Source organism: Carassius auratus, chromosome 18 (assembly GCF_003368295.1).
Source record: "Carassius auratus strain Wakin chromosome 18, ASM336829v1, whole genome shotgun sequence".
NCBI classification, from domain to species: Eukaryota; Metazoa; Chordata; class Actinopteri; order Cypriniformes; family Cyprinidae; genus Carassius; species Carassius auratus.
In genome coordinates this window covers 6,644,961-6,667,509 of record NC_039260.1, presented here as the reverse complement: position 1 = coordinate 6,667,509, position 22,549 = coordinate 6,644,961, and the positions used below count along the sequence as shown (strand labels likewise).

The 22,549-nt window shown below is 36.5% G+C and overlaps 1 protein-coding gene across 3 annotated transcripts in view; it reads right to left on the bottom strand.

The window, feature by feature from the left end:
• cdh13 (cadherin 13, H-cadherin (heart)) overlaps positions 1-22,549 on the bottom strand; it is a 284,768-nt gene that overhangs the window by 17,842 nt on the left and 244,377 nt on the right. For all 3 annotated transcript variants that reach the window (XM_026287280.1, XM_026287281.1, XM_026287282.1), the window contains one exon: positions 8,171-8,313. In XM_026287280.1, the coding sequence (XP_026143065.1) occupies positions 8,171-8,313 (143 nt within the window). The remainder of the gene's footprint in view (positions 1-8,170; positions 8,314-22,549) is intronic.

Sequence of the window (22,549 nt, the reverse complement as noted above, 5' to 3'; positions counted from 1 at the left end):
TAAGCTTCATTTAATAAATGCTCTTAAATGTTCTGCTTTTAGATGTGGAACGGCCCCAAAAAGTTTTTAAACATGCATGAAAACTTTGGAAGTCACATTAGGAACGTCCTTGCATTGGATACAAAATGAATGACAAATGATGCTACAGTGTTTCTCAAAAACAACTTCACTAACTGGTCCCAAGGTGCTTTTTAGTGGAACATCACATTAACTATGGACTATTGTAATAACATTTGCCAGCCACAAAACGTCACAGTAGATTTATGTATACATATACTATTATTCAAAAGTAGATTTTATTTTTTCTTTGAGCAGGAAAAAAAAAAAAATCTTTATTGACTTTTTTTAGGATTCTTGATATTGAAATCTTTTGTAACATTATACTTCAAACTTTTGAACAATATGTATTTGTGTGTGTGTGAGTGTGTGTGTGTATAAGACAGTATGCCTGTGCTATTTATTTAAAATAAGTTATGAATAGCTGACGTGAGAACAACAAAATCAACAACCTCTTAAGGGAGATTATATTCAAACAGCTTATGAATACTGCACAATGTTACAGAGCAATAACCTATTGAAAAACAATTAACATCACATGCACTTAATCTTTGAAAGAGGAATCTGACATACTCCCCTTCAAGAAGCCTCTGATTTCTCAATCTGCCCTAGAGGGAATGTAGAGAAACAATCCAACACACCACCACATATAGCCGTCGACACTCCGTCAACTTAACAAGGGAGAAAATTGATCTGCAATTAAAGTCAGGCCCTCTTGCTTCGCGGGAAGCTCAGCTAGAACCTGACAATGAAGAGCCGATTAAACCTGCATGTCCCTCAAGAACAAAAGCTTCTGATTAGACTCATGGGTTCCTTTAAATGAGAAACTTGGAGTGAAGGAACTCTCTAACTCTTCTTTGACAATGCCTACACCATCCATTCATTAGTAAATAGTATTGAATCAGGGCCTGAAATAGTTCTTTACGTCAAAGTCCACTTTTGTACAAAGAGAGTAAACGTGATTAAGTTCTATTTCCCTCTTGAAAGCCACACAAGTGGATGTGAAAGGTGTTACGATATTAGAGATACGAATGTTCTTCCATCTCCACTTCAGACTTCAAAGTCCAGAGACAAAAACAGATTCTCTAGTGTCTGCAGAAACCAATCAGTGTCAATTTAGCCTAGCAGACAGGGATGATAATTTGAGAGTGTGCGGCACGTTTTCCTGTATCTTGTTAGTTTAGTAAAGCAACCAACCAAAGCACTTGTTCTCCTCAAGCCCTAAACAATATACTGTACAACAGGCAACACCTACATGTTTCTCTCCACAGTAAAAGCACCTCTTCATTCTCAAAGAGCATGTCTTAACACAGAAGTTCACAGGAGTCGAGCCTCCTTTTATCGTATAGCCCTTGAGAGCCAGAGGAGGTGGAAAGATGGACTTGTTTTGACTTTTAAGAGAGAGCAGAGTGAGACGCAGTGGAAAACCAAAGCTGTGGATGGTAAGAACCATGATGTCTTTGGCTTTCTGGGTAGATCTCATTACGACGTCATTATCCTGGCTGGAGAAATGGATAGAGCTCTTGTGGCCCCTTGTGCTACTTTGAAAATCCTCTTTCTACTTCAAAGTACAGCGCCAGAGAGGATCTGCAGGGAATGAAACACCTCTCCGCTGACATCTGTCCCTCACTTGGAGCTCTCCTCCAAAAGAAAAGTGTCTAAATTGGAGAGCACCAATTATGGACAAGATAGTGCCACCAGCAAACATTTGCAGGCATCCCTTAACTGTTGCTCTGAGATTGGTAAAGGAAAGAAATTATGCATTTCCAATAAGAATTTTTCTTCTTTTAATAGATAAAAAAAAAAAATGTTAAAAAAGATCAAATGTGCAACTTTAATACACACAACTACCAAAATATTTTGTTCTATAATGTTTGTTTCTTTTCTTTTCCTGTGTGTTAACCAAATGATTTCCAGAAAGATCAAACAGACAAATAAATAAATTTTTTTTTTTGAATTACTGATATTTTATTCCTAAGAAAATAAGTTAATCTTAAAATATTTGATAGATGTTTTTTTTTTCTCAAAAATTGCACATTCTTCTTTACTTCTTAGGGATAGTTCACCCAAATATGAAAATTATGTCGTAATTTACTCACCCTCAAGTTGTTACAAACCTGCATGAGTTTCTATGTAAAAGTATGTAAAAAATACTACAGAATTTAATGAGACCAGAAACTATTTGGTGACCAATTAATCATTTTTGGGGGAACTATCCCTGTAAGAACTCTTAACAATTTTTTTTCTTAAGTTTTTAATTAATCAGATTGTCTAAATACACTGGCTACATCATCAGCAATTTAACATTAGATTAGCAAGGACTAAACAATCTTCGCACAAAACTAGGTCAGGTTTTGAGGCTGAATAGCAGAAAACATCATGTTATCCTAACAAATGCCCTGAAGCTATAGATTGGTAGCACTGGAGCGATGAATGCAGTTCCTCCTTCTACAATATGGATGTTCAAAGGTCTCAGAGACATATGCTAATGCTCCGAGCAGACTTCTCATGCATACATAAAGAGCCTTTAATATTGTACAGCAACATTCCTGATAATACACTGCCTGCACCTAAATGACAAGTGCACATCAGCAGTTGAGTATTTAAATGAAATGTGAAGACGTGGGCAACTGTGACATAACATGAAAGCACCGCATGTGTCAAACCACATGCTGTTCCGTAGAAGAGTTTCGAGCTATCTGGTGGTGTTTATGTTTCCAGGTGAAATTTAATGATGATATTGTATATCTAGGGGCAGGAAGATGTGCCCTACATAGGAGTCTTCTTCAATAAGGCACATTCGTCATGGGAGCAAGGAGGGAGCAAAATCACTGAATAAGCAGCAAGTTAAGAAGGAAATGTAATTTTAGCCTTATGCCAGAATATAAATCTTACACAGTTACGTTCATATGTTTATAAACCCCAGAATTTATAAAATATTTGTAAAAATAAGAATTATCTAATGAATTCTGTGACACTAAAGACCAGAGTAAGGAATATATTCTAAAAATGTTAGAATAAATTATTGAAAAAAATTATTAATAATAATAATAATAATAATAATAATAATAATGTTTTACTATTTTAAATTAAATAAATGCAGTCTCAGTGAGCATCTTTCAAAAAAAAATATTTCAAAATTATATAAAGGTTCATTTATCTAAACATCTAACAGATTTTGCAAGGGCTATATGAACATATGAAATGAGTAATATGAACAAAAGTTTATGCAGCTAACCAAACTTCCATAGGAAACAGGTCATAAACGTGCTGGGCAGATTAAACACACACACACACACACACACACACACACCCTGAAGAGTGACGGAATGTGTGAACATCTGCTTGCACAGTGGGGAATGAAAGAACAAGAAAACTTTCCCTGTGTCTCACACCGAAACATCTGATTAGGCTCTCTAAACGACGGACCCTCTGCCAATGTTGAAATAGTGCAGCCCCTCTATCTCCACGCTTCTGAGCCGAGCTCCAGCAGGTGTTGTAAGGACTTGAATCATTAACCTCAGGCTGACAGACAAGACTGAGCCCACCAGGCTCAGAAAAGTGTTGCACTTCAGCAGCTCCCCACCACTCCAGTGAGTCTGCAACTTCACAGACTGGGAGCTGCAAAATGGATCCATTTATTTCAACTGCAGGTTAGAGGTTGGTAAGACTGATTTTTCCATACTGCTACCACAGAATTTTAGTTCTGGACTTAAAAGGATTTTCTTCCCACACACTCCAAGCACCATTCCTCCAATCCCACATTATTAGAGCGGTTCATATTTTCTCAATAATGTCAAAATAAAAATAATAATAGAGGTATATAGGCCTTTGTGTGTGTGTGTGTGTGTGTATGTATATTAAAAATTATCATTCACCTTAAACAATAAAATTACATTCTGCATATGTGCTTTACAGAAGTTATACAAAATAGTTATAGAAAATAACACTGCTGAAATGATATCAGGAGAAAAAAAATTATCTCAGCAATTTGAAAGATCTATTCCTTTAATGCAGCCATATGTGTAAACACACAAGGATAGAAAACAGTTTACAAGCACACAAACTATCAACTCTCCACCTTGTCTTATCTCCACTCTCCTCTATCTGTTAAGCATCTTCTCATTTTCCCTCTCCATTCTATCATTCTTGTTCAATCAGCGCTCTCGCCTTCTCTGTGGTCAGCGGTCAGACAGAAAGAGAGAGAGAGAGAGAGAGAGAGAGGCAACACTCATCTGAGCCCTTGAAATAAAGACATGGGACTCCAGTCTAGATCGAAAGCCTGTTAGTGACCACTGTGACTTTCATGTCATGCAATCATCGGACAGATTGTCAAGGAACAGGGAGTCTGTGATAGACTAGATCTGCCTGGGATACCAGGGAAACACGGGCGGTGTGAAATTCAGCACTGTACACACATGCTTACAGCCACACAAAAGGAGGAAAGCATAATGTTAGCACTGTGTTTGAAGAGCTGATACAAAGCCTCACCACATAATATAAATCAAAGACAAATATTAGACATAGATTTGCTTCAACCAACATGAGTGTTTGAAAGGCAAGGTTTTCCATTGACTTAATTTTTTTTCTCATCTAATAACGTACACTAATCATTATTGCGGAATACTTTGGTTGGAAACTTTGAAAACCACTGATACCCTTTTCTTTTTAAATATTTAGTATTTTTACACAACTGGAATATTTGGTTAATTTATTTTGTAATAATGAATGAATATATATATATCTAAATAAATATTTTTCTACCTTTACATTAGCAATGCTTAAAAATTAGATAACTACTCCCACCTGATTCAAGTGAACTCAGTTAAAACAGAGAACGATCATGAGACAGATAATGTAGGAAGTGACCTCAATGCAAACATTATTTTGGGCATTTGACATTTATTGAAATAAGCCTCTGGTCTGCATCTGAAATGTCTACATCTCGATGCAAATAACAACTCTGAAATATGACATACAGCTGCAGTCACTGTAACCTTTTCAAAACCTCAGCAAACAATGATTAATAACTTATTATGAGTATGAAATCAAAACGTTATCGATCTTAAGTTATAAACTTGGATTTGCATATATACTCAGACTGATGTCTGTGCTATGCCATTCTTATATGTTATTTGCACTTTGGTTCACATGTCTTGATATCCTCTCCATTGCAAACGAAGCCACTTGCATTTCTCTGGCCTTGCAATCTAGCTTTCCTCACGATCACAGAAAGCAATTTAGCCTAAAATCAACATCTCTCACACTCCCCAATTCCCTCATGCGAGACAGAGACAGAGACAGAGACAGAGAGACAGAGAGAGAGAGAGAGAGAGAGAGAGAGAAAGAACATGAGAGACTGTGAATTAGTGAAGGTGGTGATGACAGGAAGGCCTTTTCAGAGTCAACAGCGCAGGATATACAGTGCACTTGTGAAATAAGCTCATCATCAATCTCATCCAGACCTTGTTGACTAAATTTTATGTGTAAAGATGCAATTAATTTGGTCAAAAGACAGAAAAGACATTCATATAGTCGATGTTGTTTGTAATTCATAAAAAAACAGTTAAATATAAATAATATATTAAATAACTTCAACCTTTTAAAAATGTTAAGATTTTTTTTTCTTCCGTACTGAAATTGTTAGCCACAACAATTGACTACAAATCTAAACAACTACATTTATTGCCTACTTTTATTTTCTTGTTTCATATTTCACTCAGAAATGTCACATTGTAGACGTAAAATGGGTTGTAAATGCAGTTTCATGTTGGCAGTCCAGTCAAATAAGGATTCAAGAAAGAGATATTGAAAAGAATAAATAAATAAATGATAGTTCAAACACCCTATATTAAAAAGTTAGTTCACCCAAAAATGAAATTTAGTTTGTGTTTTACTAACCTTCCAAGCATCCTAGATGTATATGACTTTCTTCTTTCAGACGAATACAGTCTTGAGTTGTTTGTAAAAAATTGTGTCAAGTTGTCAAATAAAGCGTACGCATCCATAATAAAACATACCTTACATGGCTCGAGGGGGTGAATAAAGGACTTCTGCAGTGAATGCATGCATTTTTGTAATAAAATTATCCATATTTCAAATGTAATAAACACTTTTCTCCCACTTCCGTTATCTCCCATATGTGAAAGCAGTTCTGGTGGATGTCGTAGGACATCGGTATTGCGTGCTTAGTGACGAATGCGACGAGAGAACAAAACAAAATGCCGGTCATAATTAGTAGTACAAACAGAGGATTTGCGAAGAAAAACGTCGGAGGATTTTGATATAAACCAAGAGGAGACTGGTTGTCCATCACTAAAATAAGGAAACTTTGCTTCGTTTGCTCTTATAAATAAACTTGTGAGGCTAGCACATTTCAGATTTTCTTCTGTTGTGCGTATGAAAGATAACAAAAGTGAGAGAAAAGGGTTTATTACGTTTAAAATATGGGTTTTTTTCTCACAAAAATGCATGCATTCACTACAGAATTAGTTTATTCATGCCCTGGAGCCATGTGAGGCACATTTTTTTTATGAATGCGCATGCTTTATTTGACGTCTTGTGGATTGTTCAACTGCCAATACCTGCAGATTGCAATGATAGAGCTTGGAATAGCCAGGACAAATTTTTGTATAACTCCAACTGGATTCATCTGAAAGAAGAGAGTCATATACACCTACGATGCGTTGAGGGTGAGTAAAAAACAAGATAATTTTCATTCTTTGGGTAAACTAACCCTTAAAGGTATACTGTGCAGTGTACACTGTATGCCGTGTGCTGTACAATTTGTCAAATGTGGGTCATTTGAGTCTTGCATTGCAAGTACATTTGCATACTGCATCCCACACACAGTAGGCACACTGCAAAAATAATAAGAGAAGCACGGTTGTAAGCTATTCCAAACACAGTCTGAACGAAGTGCATTCAGCCTTTATTCAGCCGATTCCCCCTTAAAAGCATGTCTGAATATGAATTTGCACAGTACGAAATCACATATTGAAAAGCTGTAAATATGGGCACTTCTGAATTGTTTGGATTGGCCTGTTTCATTTAATGGATCTGTCATTTCTTAAATGCCACATCCAACCTCCTTCTACAGACAAACAAACATTCCAAAAGAGAGTGAGAGAAAAGAAAGAGAAGGAGAACATTTCTTCTTCTAATTCCTCTGAGTATCCCTGTCAGATGATGTGACATTGAGAAATGAATCATTCAGAGATTATTTAAATGTTGTTCATGCCAAGTGAGAGAAATGACTATACTACCCAGAAAGCACTAATGCAAAGACTGTGTTCCCTGACCTGCAGAAGCGCGTAATTTCCTGTGGTGAGAGAATAATGTGTGGCTACTCCACCTCAGCCATTTTAGCAATGCTGATTTGTATAAAGAACCCATGAAAAAGGACTCACCATGATATTGGCATAGTTTTGACAGCAATAGAGGAGACAAAATAGGTCGTAGCCCAGTGGTCAGAGAGTTTGACTCCTAACCCTAGGGTTGTGGGTTCGAATCTCGGGCCAGCAATACCATGACTGAGGTGCCCTTGAGCAAGGCACTGAACCCAACTGCTCCCTGGGAGCAGCAGCATAATGGCCGCCCACTGCTCCGGGTGTGTGTTCACAGTGTGTGTGTGTGTTCACTGCTGTATGTACAGTATGTGCACTTTGTATGGGTTAAATGCAGAGCACGAATTCTGAGTATGGGTCACCATACTTGGCAGAATGTCACCACTTTCATAAGGAGATACCCCTTGACAATGTAAATTGCTTTGATTGCTTAGAAAAGAGCTATATAAATTTAAGGAATTATTATTATATTATATTTGAATCATAATTGCAAATGTCTTCAGAGACATCCACAGCAGAGAAAGCAATTTTGTCTTTACTGTTCAAATACTTATGGAGGGCACTGTATATATGTTCTTGATAAGCTCTTTGACCTTCATCTCCCACATTTTTTTCCACTAAATGTCAGAAAGAGGGTTTTGTTACGCAGTAAACATAGGGATGATTGACTAAAATACATCTCACATTACTTCACATCAGAAGTTGTTACATTACATTTGACCTTAGTGGATAAAGTCCCATGCAAAAAAAAAAAAAAAACTACCTACCGTTATCTGTGGCCATGAAGAGAGCAGTGTACTGGTTGTTGTGAACATGTGGAGACTCGCGGTCCAGTATGGCTCTGGTGGTGACGTTGCCTTTGAAGGGGTTCACGATCAGCCAGTCTGCTGGGTCTCTCAATACAGTGAACCTGAAAGGCACACATGATCATTAGCATTTCGACCTGCAGCTTTTAGAATGATTTTTGCTTTTAAAGTTCACCAAAATGCATTTTAAATCTCAGTATATTTGACCACTTTTTACAGGGACAAACCGTGCGCCTTGATTAAAAGGGTCTATGATCCTTTCTCTTTGGAGCATTACAATTTCTTGGTGTATAAAGAAGATCTGTAAAGTTGCAAAGACTAAGTCTCAAATCCAAAGAGATATTCTTTATAAAAGTTAAGAGTCAACCACACTCCACTAAAATGGCTCGTTCTAACACGCCCCCACATGTGTACATCATGAAGTGGGAAAGATGCAAAGAAAGAAGGTGTAACTTTTATTCTCGCTGCTGCTACCGCTGCCATGTTGTGGAGAAGCTGTGTGTTTCATTGTGAAAGTGAAACTTATTAGTTTGGCCTTCCAAAAGAGGTCACAATGTTGTTTGTTGTTTCTCCGATCACAAATGCAGAAATGGTTTTATGTTTAAGTGTCGTGTTATGCAATGCAACGTGTAAAGAGACAGTATAAGTCATTATATTCAGCAATTATGTCCCCACTGGATGCAACAAATGCCTCATTTGTAATGGGTTAAAATGATTTTGTCTGGTCGTGCTGTGAGATGGCATGAAAGTATTTTAATGGGGGGAACATTGCTATCACATGCTTGAGGTAATCAGCCAAACACATGCACTGGATAGCTGGCCAATCAGAGCACACCTCACTTTTTAGAACAATGAGCTTTGTAAAAAAATCCATGCATTATAGAAAGGCAGGGCTTAGAAGAGAAACAATAATGTACATTAAGTGGAAGATAATGTGTTTTTTGAACCCTAAACCACATAAACACATTTCATTACACCAAATAATGTTCTTTTTAGCAACATATGACCCCTTTAAGAACACATTGCTGACAGTTCATGGATTTTAAGCCAACATGACCTCAAGCATTAGCACAACAGAGTGGTGATGGGTTATCAAGAAGGCAAGTTGAAAATGAAATAAGAAGAAATGGAGCAAGAAGAGCCCCCGAAACATGTAGGAGTGATAAATGACCTGCAGCAACACCTTTAAGAGTAATGAACTGTTTTATAATTGGGTAATCATGTGATGATATCTCGCGCATGACCTCCAGAACACCATCATGTGTATATGTACGACTTTATAAACACAATCTGAAATCTGGAATTGAGTCTCTGTTTTACAGACTAAAAAAAAACAAAAAAAAAAACACACCAAATTAAATGTCAAGTTCTCCGGCTCTACTGCTTTTGGGATAACCATAAAAGACTATCAAGCCAGAGTTTTTTTTTTCTGAAACCTCTTGCTGAGTCAGATACTTTTCCCAAAGGAACATAAACATTCACACAACCAACAATGACCCCCCCCCCCCACCCAAGGGTTAAAAAAATTGCATTTTACTAAAGCAAAAACAGACAAAGACATTCACATTCAAGACAAACTTACTATTTGATTAAGATTTGTAAAATATGCATGTACTGTACAAAATTTCACACACACTATAGTTCAAAAAGTTGAGTGTTAGTAAGTTTTTTTTAAGGAGTCTCTAAAGCCCCTTTCACACTGCCATTCTGGCAAATACAGGGGTAAAGTGTTCCGGCAATTGTTCCCAGGTCGCTAGATTTTGCACTTCCACACTGCCAGTGATGACCTGGGATATGTGCGTGCTTTCACACACAACCCGTAAAGATCCCGTAACGACACGTGACATCAGGGCGTGACGTGTAATGTACGAGTCGAGAACGTTAGGCACGTTATACTTTCACTGAAGCTACTGAACGATCTCGGCGTCAGCGCGGAAAGTGAGGAACTAACTGATCTCTGCTTCATTGCAGTTTACACATATTTTTCATCACGAACGTTGATCTTCCTTCAAAACAGCCGGTAAAAGAGTCGCGCGATAACGCGCGTCATCACTTCGACACAGAATTAGATCTGGCTTTTGTTCACACAGCGCTTGTCCTGGGTTGAATCCGGCAATGTGGGAATCAATCCCGGGACGTGGTTGCTTTCACACAGAAGGCGACCCGGAAATGTTCTGGATATATGCCGGGTCCGACATGCAGTGTGAAAGGGGCTTTACATGCACCAAGCCTGCATTTGATAAAAAATGTAGTAAATATGATAATATTGTGAAATACTATCACAATTTATATATATATTTGTATATAGTGTCACGAGTCGTGAAGAGCCTACTCCCTTATTATCATCGTCACCCCGTCCTTTAATCGCCGCCCTCCACTAGGCTCCCGACCAGAGTGGGGTGCTTAAATAACCTGGGCCGGCAGCGGTGTAATGGGTGCAGTTCTCATTCAGACCGCGGGTCCAGCATCTCACGTCTCACATCTTCCTGAACCCACGAGGATACCAGCGTGCATGCACAGGGGAAGAGACCGGTCTCCTGAGGAGAGGCGCGCTCAGCTTTTAAATAGTGGCGTGATGAGGCTCCATTTGCTTCAGGTGTGCCTCATCACATGCACGCTGGTATCCTCGTATATCCTAGTATATTTAGCAGTCATTACGCCAGTCTTCAGTGTCACATGATCCTTCAGAAATTATTCTCATTTGCTGATTTGGTGTGAAGTAACATTCTCAAATAATTTGTACTGCTTAATATTTTATGTGGAACCCATTTTTCCCTTCAAGATTCTTTGAGCAGGAGTATATTTACATGATTTTTAAACTAACTTAAAAAAAATAATACAAGTATACTTTTTTCCTTTTTTGATAGCTGGACATTTTGACATCAGTGGGGACCCAAAATAGGATTGCTTTCACAGTAGAATTGTACCCCATTGCACTCCCTTCTGACAGCAAAAAAGCACCTTTCACAAAGCAATTCTAGCTTATCAGCATTCTATCACATCTCAGGGAAATGTTCTCTGATTCACACAGGCAAGCCCCCTCAGAAACAAGCTAGCATGAGATTATCATCACGCTGCTCTGGGTACAAATACCTCACATCCTGACTCCGATGTGCAAGAGAATAGTTTGTAATTCTCCTGTAAAATCAGCTGGCATTTGTTAGAGAACTCTCTTCCAGTCTGGTGTGTGACACAAAGGCTGTAAATACAGTCAATGGCTTTATGTCTGGCAAAGTGCAATTCTGTATCACACATACTGTACAAGTACACAAAGCCCAAATATTAGAATAGCGTGGCATTTTTATATATATTTTTTTGATTGATTGGCCAATTACCTCTATAGCCTACTATAATAATAATAAAAATCTTCAGGTGATTTTTATTTATTTATTTAAAAATACATATATATATTTTTTGTAACCATTCGTGTTTTCAGTGCCTTTGACTATAAATATTTAGGTGATCTATTAACACACATACACCCACCTAAGCAAGGCTTTTTTAGCATGTGTTGTCTGCTGTCTGCTGACAACCCTCCATTTCTTTTCAGCAGCACACTCTGGAACACTTAGATGAACTTGCAATTCATACTGACACAAAACAGATGGATATTTCTTTTCTTGAATCTGTTTATCAGACCTTCTACAAAGCCATTAATCAGCCTTAAAGTTTGCAGTGGGGGTGTGGCCTAGATGCTTGATCATATGTATTGTACAAAACTCTTTCATTAACAATGCTTTTCTTCTAATTTACACACACAGCGCTTCTCTCAATTAGCCTCCTCTCAATGTCATTAGCGTGTCATTAAAAACACATTATGCAAATTAATATGTTATCTATAACGATACGTGCTAATGACCATAAATAAGCTGTCAAAGACTTTTCACCCGTAATCAAAGCTTCGGCTGACGTAGGCGTTTTCATTTCCACACGTTGTCACACTATGACACAACTAAGGGTACAACAAAGTTCTTGCATTTTTGGCTAAAGTTGTCTATAGTATTCTGCTTACACTACAAATGAAGCAGAAAAAAAAAAGAGAGAAAAAAAAAAGATTTGCCAGCATGTCTAAATGAGAATCTGGGTCGGACCTTATCTAGTCCCAAAGTCCATAGCGAAAGGATGAAAGACTCAAAAGTTTCATCAGCATCCAATTTAGTCAGTAAAAAAGTACGTTTGTGAGTGTGTGGCCGGTCTTGAGCATAGCTCGGTCATTAATCCCGATGCAGAGCATCATGGGTCTCCTGCTTTATGCACGGTGATATTTTTTTTGACTACGGAATCAGGGCTCCAGTCTCTGACAACAATTGTTTCAGACACATGCTGGAAAAGCACACAGAAATAACTACCCACTTAAAACTGCATTTGTGTGCAGTATTAATCTCATCAACAATATTGCAAAAGAAAATGCTTGTTAATAAAAGATCTTATTAAAGATAGACGGAAAATGAGAATCATAATGTTAATTCATGGTTTGCAAATCCCTGGGAGTTTGTAAAAGAACTGCAGGGAGTTTGAGAGTTTATGAAAATGTAATAATGATTTCAAGCATAAATGTTTTTTTAATGAAAATAAAATGGTTAAATTTTAACACTACTAAAAAGAATCAATATTTATTTGCATGTTGTGACCATTACTGACATCAGAGAGTGTAGTTAAATAATTTAAATATTAAAAGGGATAGTTCAAAAATGTCATCATTTACTCACCCTCATGTTGTTCCTATCCTGTATACACTTCTTCACTACAATCTAAAATGTAAGAAATACCTCTCCTTGAGCCACTTTTTCATATTCTTTTTACTTCCCTAACGCTTTCATGATGTGTCAGGCCTGGAGAGGGACTGTGGTGTGGTGCATATTTATGCTTCTGTATCACTACGAGGGCAGAGAGGCTAGAGGGGCTCTTCTCCATGTTACGTTCTAATAGAGAACAGGGGAAAGCTGCAAACAGCTTCTCTGCTGCAGGAGGGTTATTCTGGTATCCTTGTACATAAATCCTGCTCCTTTTTTTCCTGTTCTGTGCTCAGGAGTGGATCTATGTGAGGAGAAACCAATGTTGCCTCACACATTGAACTGTGGACTGTGTAAACCAACAGTTTATCCAATAAAGATCCATGTTGCATTGAAGCAAATAATAAAAGGTGGATTTAAAGCGCACAATATCTGTGTCACTAACAACATTAAACAAAATTGTAATAAATAAGTAAATAAAGACAACACACAAAAATTCTTGAGCTTTTTTTGTACTGAAACTTTAGAGTTGATGTGAAATCTTGTTCAAATATTAATGTGTGCTCACTTTTTACTGTGCTATAGCCCCCAAAACAGGCCTCTTTATCAGAAAACATACATCTGCAGGCACGAGCAAGTGACACACTTACACTAATACTGACCGCCCTGTGTTTGTTAAATAGGATGAATGCACACATTAGGATATTACTTTTAGCCATAAAATCAATTGCAATGTGGGTTTGGAACAGGACATCCCTTTCTGAGTGAAGATACAATAAAAATGGAGTGAGAAAGACAAAGAAAATGGCCTTTCCCAAACTCAGCATCATTCTCGTTCTACGTTTTTCTCTCTATGGGAATCATTTCCACTAGCTAAACTGAACTCAACTCTCACATGTGCATCCACCGCAGCCCAGATCAGTGCAGGAAGATGCAGAGGTTGATGAAAAACACCTGTGCCATAAACTTTCCTTCCTCTCTCATGTCTGCGACAAATTGCCGTTGTCACCCCTGCAGATATTTCGGGTTCATATTGGCAGAAAGAGCTGTACAAAGGAAATAAATGTGACAGGAAAGCAGGAAAATATAAACAGGGGGAGACGGCCCATCAATCAGCCATGGTCAGACTCAGAGGGAATCAGACCCCTTCTGTGGGTGCAGTCCGTTCCACCAGCCTGTCCATTAACTCCTCGTTAAAGTTCAGACTGTCACTCGCCGTCCATTCATCTCACTCTGTTGCTTAACCCTCTGACAGCCTTCACAGGTTCAGTATACACACACACACACACACACTCACACACACACAGCTTGCCAAGTTGCAAGGTACTTGCATTTTAAAATATAAACTCCATTAAATATAACCCAATATTTATACAGTATATACTATATTTTTACATGCTTTTTACAATGGTTTTAAAAGCAGTCGTATGATCACCAAGGCTGCATTTATTTGATTAAAAATACAGTACAAACATTAATGTTTTGAAATATTACAATTTAACATTTTAAAATGTTTCTATTTTGATGGACTTTTAAATGTAATTATTCTTGTGATGACAAATTATATATCAATTATACACATAAATGCATTTGGATAAATAATTTGTTCATGTTAACTAATATAAATTAAAATATATTTAAGGAGTTCCTAATGTCTTTAATGTCACGCAATATAATGTTTGGTCCCAATATTATTAAAAATACAGTTATTAAAAATAAATAAATAAATAAATAAAAAGTTCCAAGCAAAGCCACAGCAAAAAAAAAAAAAAAAAAAGTCATCTTCGAGAAACATATAGTGAATGAATGTGCTTTGAACGAGGGAATGATTCAAAGATTCACTCATTGCACTCATGCAATGTCACACATTAATAATTCCATGTTTTCATAGAACCAATTATGTGAATGATTTTCTGACTGACTGACAAAAACACTTGTTTTATTCCTAAACGAATATTTGTACTGAACAAATTGGTAGAAAGAATGACTCAATGAGTACGTTAACATGGACAACATTAATTCCATTTTAACATGATTAAGACAATGATGACAGTTGTTTGTGTATCTTCTCAGTGAACTACAGCTCTGTGTAAATGCTGTAAATGCTGCTCCATCTGAGAGCATGTGAAAATACCACATTTAACAATGTTTTAACTCCAAATTCACTTCATAACGTAAGACAAATGTATAAAATAAATCCTTCTGTGACACAAAATATGTCATTGTATTCTAAGCAGTGATAAAGGCTATGTCGATTAGCATAGATATATTTTGTTATGATGAAATTTATACTAATAAGAATGCAGATAAACCATATATTGCCATAGTTGTGTGTTTATTAGTCACGTTAAATCAATGAAAGTAGTTAAATCTTCTGTTTATTCGGTGCAGCATTCCGTATTTCTTCTTTGGGGCATATTTGGATTTTCGGCGTGAGAGCGCCCTCTGGCCTTTGGATGGGTATTTACTGCTGATCACAGAACTGTGCTTCACTGAAAGATACGCATGACAATCACTGCTTCTGTCTAATCACGATTTATTGCCTTTGTGATTTAATTTCGATTTACTGTCTATATGTGAAATTCTGGAGGGGGCATCGGATGGCATTGCGTGGGGACATTGATCTATGTACGGACACATAAAACATGAAAATGAAAGGATTCTTCTAAAAGCAACTCATGTAAACACCTTAATAATAATAATAATATGGTCTTATTTAGAATAAGATTACTGATGTCCATGTAAACGTGGTCAATAACTCACTCATTGAGTTTGTTGCCACCTACGGACGGTCTCAATGATGCAGAAAGCAGTATTTATGGAAATTAACACAATTACCAAAGTTAATAAATGCTGTAAAATTATTGTTATATCATGCTAGCAATTGCATTATTACAATATTTTATATACGTGCAGTTATATCAGTTGTTATTATTGGATTAGTTTTTTTTTTCTAATCATAATTTATGTTTTATACACACATTAAAACGTGTGAGCTGTTACTGTTGTACCTGTGGTAATAGTACTTTAATATTTTAAAAGTACATAATAGCACCTGGGAACTGATTAAATACCCCCTGGTTGGAGGGAGGCAATTTAGCTGGACAGGACGTTATGCTAGGACCTCTTAGAACAATGGTGTCTCCAACTGAGACTCCCATACGCAAAGATGTGCCAAGCTGTGCAAAGTTTATTCAGCCACTGAGGATTGAGGAGCATGTGTTCAGACAAACGTTCACTTGATTACTGTAAGCTTAAGCAAAGACTGTGAGAATCATCAAAGCTCCTTGTGTGATATCAGCAGTCAAGCATACGGACACACCACACATACGCTCAGATTCATCCCCCATCTCTTTCACACCTTTTTTTTTTAAGAGCTCACTGCCTGAGAACTAAACTGCATAACCGAGGTAACAGGAACCACTACCTCGGCTTCATTTCCATAAATTATCATGCCTCAGCAATGCAATACATAAAATCTAATTTATTATCATAATAAGGCACAAAAAGCAGCTCTTTGCATCGGTTGAAAATCATAACCCTGTAATTAAGTCAGAGAAAACCAATTTATCCATGCTTCAGAGAGGCCTTGCCACTCACAGTCTTTCCTGTTTGGCACCTTTTGGATAGTTTTAATTATTTAACCGCATTATAGCGGTCTCTCACAACTGTTTCCTAGACTAATACCACGTTAGTCATTATTAATGTCAAGAGGAAATAGAAATCAGACACAGTTTTGTTGCAGTCTGTCCATTTCCGTAGGACAAGCCTATATTTTATGATTTTGCATGAAAATGAGCCAAAATGGCTTCCTGCGGCACACTCAGAGTCTATTTCCCTTTAAAGATTCCTATTCCCCTCAGACCCCAAAGTGATTCTATTGGCTGAAAGAACTTTAAATGCATACCCTATTCTGAGCCGGCTATATGAACTGTATGTATAATACCATTCAAAAGTTTAAGGCCAGTGTGATTTATTTAAACACTTTTATTCAGCAAAGGATGCATTAACTTGTTTATACTGTAAGTAACAGTACAGACATGTTTGCTTATAAATATAGTAATGTTACGAAAGAAAAGAAAATATATAAATATTATTAATATTTATAGCTAATACCATATTAGAATGATTTGTGAAAGATCATGTTATACTGAAGAGCAATCACAGGAATTTCATTTTGATATTAAAATATAAACAGCTATTTTAAATGATACATTTTTAAAATAAAATATTACCGTTTTAACTGTATTAAAAAAGCATATCGACCCCAAACATTTGAATGTTAGCTGAGTGACATGATGTTTAATTAAGTTTATCAATATTATTTACCAATTACAAAAAAAAATTAAAATCAATATAGAGGAATCACTCAAAAGTACGTAAAGAAAGTGCCATCTATACCAACAGCCTTTCTATTGCAAAACAGAGGTCAAATATCAACACTTGTAGACTGGGTCTAGGGGTCTAGACTTAAATTAAATACACTTTGCCAATATTAAATCACAATTATTTGACATCTCAGCATTCAAGAAAATGTAAACTACAATCATGAGGACTTCACCGGCCCTGTGCAAGGAAATAAGATAAGAAACTAGCTTTGAATTATATCTTACACTGTGGAACTAATGAGGAAAGCCAACCGTATCTTGTTTCTGTATGAGAAATGGTTAACTCCCATAAAGAAAGGAGTCAGAGAGGCCAAGCGTCTTCATATTTATCTAAATTAATTCAGTTTTTCCAAGTGCAGTTATTCTTTTGAGCAGCCACTGCAGAGTAAGCGAGACCTGACATGAACCAGCCAAAACTCTTCCCCCCTCCGCTGTCACCAAACTCTCAGTGCAGCTCACAAGAGATTATTCTGAATGCCGCATAGTTGTTTTATTTTATTTTTTTTTGACAATCTTTAAATTCCAGGAACTCGGTAGAATAAGGGGTCGCTGTGGTCCTCTCACTTTCCCGAGATGTGAAGGCAGTAGAGTTGTTGTTAATTAAAACAGACAGCTATACTACAGTACTGCATTGTTGAACAGAAGAAGAGGGACCTCCAGATTTGCACACATGTAAAATTACTGGTAATTAATCAACTCGTACAAATTACAGCAAACTTAAACTTAACTCTACAAAAGAGTTCATTTAACACTGGTGATTAATTAATGGTTCGCCCACATATACACAAAGAGACATTAACATATGCAAACCCACAGCACCCACATAATGCACTATAGGAGCAACCGAGTCAAGTGTAATTACAAAAACACTTTGCATCCAAATGTATTATGTGTCATTGCAACACCATACGAAACCCAATTACATTTACACAAGCTGTGACAGCAAGATGTCTTAAAATCATTAAAAACGAATTTATGTTATATTAAAAAAGCCAAAACCTCTAAATATGAATATTTTTTTGTAAAAAATGGCATATCAGGAGTAAATCAAGAACATGTACATTTACAGTACATTTTCAGTTCTCATTTCAAATAAATAAATATATATATATATTTTTTTTTTTTTTTTTTTTTTGCTGCACATAATATCGGGAAACTAAATTTGTATAGATCAAAAAAAATTTCATATCTAAAACAGATTTGCAAATTTCATTTTTTTGTGATTTTTAACCATGTTTCCTTTAATAATTTTAGGCTAGCTGAGCAAAGCAAGTGAGTTTCAGTTACAGTGATGTCTAATTTTGTCTTCTCAAAAACCATGCACTAACAACATTTACTTGTTTTAGTTTAAACTTCTACTTTGGAAAATAATAGCCTGAAGAGGGGACCTTTGACATTAGGTGACCTTGAAGATTTAAAGGTTGAGATCCGCTGCTCTAATGAGAAGAAAACTGACCTGTCATCTAGACATGACCGGTTATCTTTCAGTACTTGCTGAGCACTGCACTTCCAAAACAACTAATGAGAGAAGGGTGCAACGGATGCAGATCCGACGAAGGAGGAAATAGCTCAGTCACATCCTGAAGGTCAGGAGAGCAAAGGGGTGAGAGGAAAGTAATACATGTTTTGCATCTAATTTAATGTCACTATCACTAACTTTCCCAGCCTGCACTGAGGACTGAACAGCAATGTCAGGAACAACTTAACATCACTAAACAAACAAACAAAGTCACTTTAAATATCATCCAGCATATTGGCTGTGATATACAAATGTGCATTTGTTAAATATCAAGCGTGGTAGTGCAGGTGTGAGAGTGTTTCACTAAATCAGATGACACAGCTGTGTCTAAAGCAGTGGCATCACTTCACAGCTTTCACTGCTGACAAAGATACATCCATTAACATGCTTTTTTTATCTCAAAAACACTTTAACCCGCATATAAAGAAATAAAATGCACACCAAAACAATATTACCACTCAAATCTCCTTTAAAATGTGAATAGATATTTAATATTACAGTCAGATGAGGAATTGTTATGCGGTGTAGAATTAATCTTGAATCATCATTTAACATGCATTGAAATGGTTTCTCATAAAAACATACAAAAGACCTTGAATTAATTCAGCTGCAGTACATCTAAAGAACAATTCTCTTTTTAATAAATTAATACGCAAGGAGTTAGTGTCAACATTAAAATGCTGTTCCCAATCCACAATGTGATGTATTTCAGAATGAAAAATGATGGGGCTTGATTTTATGCATTTAGAATTAAATTATTGTTTTACACAAAGATTCAATTACTAATTTTTTCATCTACAAAATGTTATTGGTTCCGTTTTGTTCAGTTTATTTATTTATTTTTACTTGATGTGATTTGATTTCAAAGTAATCTGAATTATGAATAAATGTCAGATAAAAAAAAAATGAAAAAGTGGGTGTTCTGAAACGTTTAAACGGTAGTATATTTTAAAAAAGGAAATAGAAAATGTTTACATTCTATACATTTCTTAAATTAGAAATATATCTAGCAAATTGTGGCATATTTATAGTATGTGTAGAATATGTAAATAATAAGTGTCTTATGGGGGGTATATAAAGAGATGGGAAACATTTCCTACACAAATAGGCTTCGGACGTCTTTTTAGAGTCTTTCTTCTCTTTTTCTCAGAGTTTTAAACTGCAGCAGAGCCAAAGGGAGGAACAAACTCAGAATTATGTATACAGGGCTGTTCTGAAACCATTTTTTTTTTTCTTGGAGCAAGATCAACTCAAAGAACTTTGAAGCAGAGTTGGACTGGGATTTCTGCACTGATCCAAGGGAAAGCGCTACACTTTGACTGTGGATGGTACTTTTCAATACAGACTGAGATATGACGGTGCTCATTAAAGATCCTCTTTGTTTTGCTCAGGAATACTATAATATCCAATTATTATGCATTGATTGTTATGGAACAGATGAAAAAATCATGCAAAAAAAAAAAAAAAAGAGACTAAACCGTAATGGTGGATGAAAAAGATTGCACACTCAGTTGTTCTTGGACCCCAAAACAACCACTGCTTCAACAACTACAACTTTGTTAACATAAGCTAATGCAAACAGAATTGAATCTATTTTATAAATTCTACCCAGTGTATTTCACAGACGTCTCCTCAGCATCACTCCTAACGACCTGTGGCGGTGAGGGAGCTTGCACCCAACGAGCCTTCCCATAATTCTGATAGTGTCTGTGTTTGTGATTTCCCTCAGGCTAGCAATGATGCACAGCTCACCTTATCCTGACAAGCCTGACAGAGCTAAATAAAGGGGTGGAGATGGAAGAAAACTCTAAAAAACCTTTGAGAAAACACATCAGAGACCCCCAAAATCCTAACCTTGTCTGACACTTAGAGGAATGTCTGATAAAGCTCCAAACATGTCTATAATAAAGAGCCATTGAAAAGCATAATGATCCTTAAGTGGGTTTTATTTCACAAAATCAAGCTAAATGTATGCTATTAGAGCCTAAACAATCACACCATTCTTGGATCTGGAAATTTCCTGTGATTTAACAAAAAGATTGAATCGATAAGCAGCAAACAAACAAACTAATAAATAAATCCCTCTAGACCATTTCCCTTTTATCTTTTATCAATAGAGAGAGATACAACTGGCAGGATGTGAAAAGCATTATTATGTTATGGTTCCTGTATAAGCTTTTTATGATAAATCAAGAGAACAATATGTCTGTATGGAAAAATCGTTGCCATTTCTGTCAGTTAAAATAAAAATCTAGAATATTCAAACTAAATTAGAGGATAAATTAAAAGGAATAGAATCAGACATCAAACAAGACCTAAAAATAGTTTTTTTTTCTTTTAGAAGCTGAACCATTCCTATGTTTTTACAATAACTAATACTATAGAAACAACTACAGCATATTTTATTTCATTTTATATTTTACCAGAATTTATTTAGGCTTCAAATCAAAGGTCTACAATACTCTTGTTGTTCACAATAACAATTCCACAAATTTCTTGATAATTTATTAATTCTGCAGCCATTTTAATCCTCATCTTTAATCAAGGATGCCTGATTGCAATTGTTTTTTTTTTTTTTCGATGCAGTCCTTACCATGGCACACAGGTAGAAAAACAGTTCAATGGGGATTCACTGTCTTTTGTACTCTCTGTCCTTGCTAGGGGGCAATCTTTGGGGCAGCTTCTGCTAATATAAGCCTTAAAAGAAATGCATGCCATATCAGAACTGTGTTAAAGGGAATATGGGACAAAGGTACAGAAAAAAAGTGGAAAAATGATAGAGTGATAAAGAGATGGATAGAACAAATGACAGAACGATAAGCAGAACAAGGGATAATTAAAGATAAAACAATAGAATGACAGAATGAAAAACTGATAGACAGACAGGCTGACCAACTGACAGAATGATGATAGATAGATAGATAGATAGATAGATAGATAGATAGATAGATACATAAAACACTCGATAGAAAAACCAAGACAGATGGACAGACAGACAGACACAGACAAAGATGATAGATACTAGAACACTAGATAGAAAAACAAGACAGATAGACAGACAGACAGAGAGCTTTTCTCAAGCTTTCCCTCTGTCTTTCCTATTCATTTTTGCTGCAGCGTGCTCTTTTTTTCTTACTCAGTCCTGCCACTTATAGCCTAAGGTGAAAGCTATGGTACTTCAAAGAGCCTTTTACTGGCAAAAGGAGATCAAAAGAGGTGAGGCAGACAGTGAGAGGACAGATACAGAAGAGATAAAGAATGAAGAGAGGACAGAATTAGAAAGAGAAGGGAGAGAGCTCATATGGTTTGTGATGAGGAGGCCTCGCACTAACTAGCAGGATGGAGCAGCAATAATGGCAAAGCACATGATCACAGCAGCGCACCGAGTTTCATACTGTGAGTTTCATACACGCTAAGCGGACATGACGAATCACAGGAGCCTGTTTAAATTCTCCTGATCTGAACAAGCGTGGCACAGCTTACACTGAGATCACATAAGAAATGCAAATGTGTACAAACCACACTAACAGCAAACACGGTTGAGGGAATTAACAAAGGAGGGACAGAGGAAGAGTGTGAGAAAAGGTGCTCAATCGTACAAAGCTGATTCTTGATATTAAAACGTTAGCTTTCCCGTAGCGCAAACATTTATGGAGCTATAAGCAGCAAGGTCCTCGCTTTGATTCCAAGGGAGATCAAG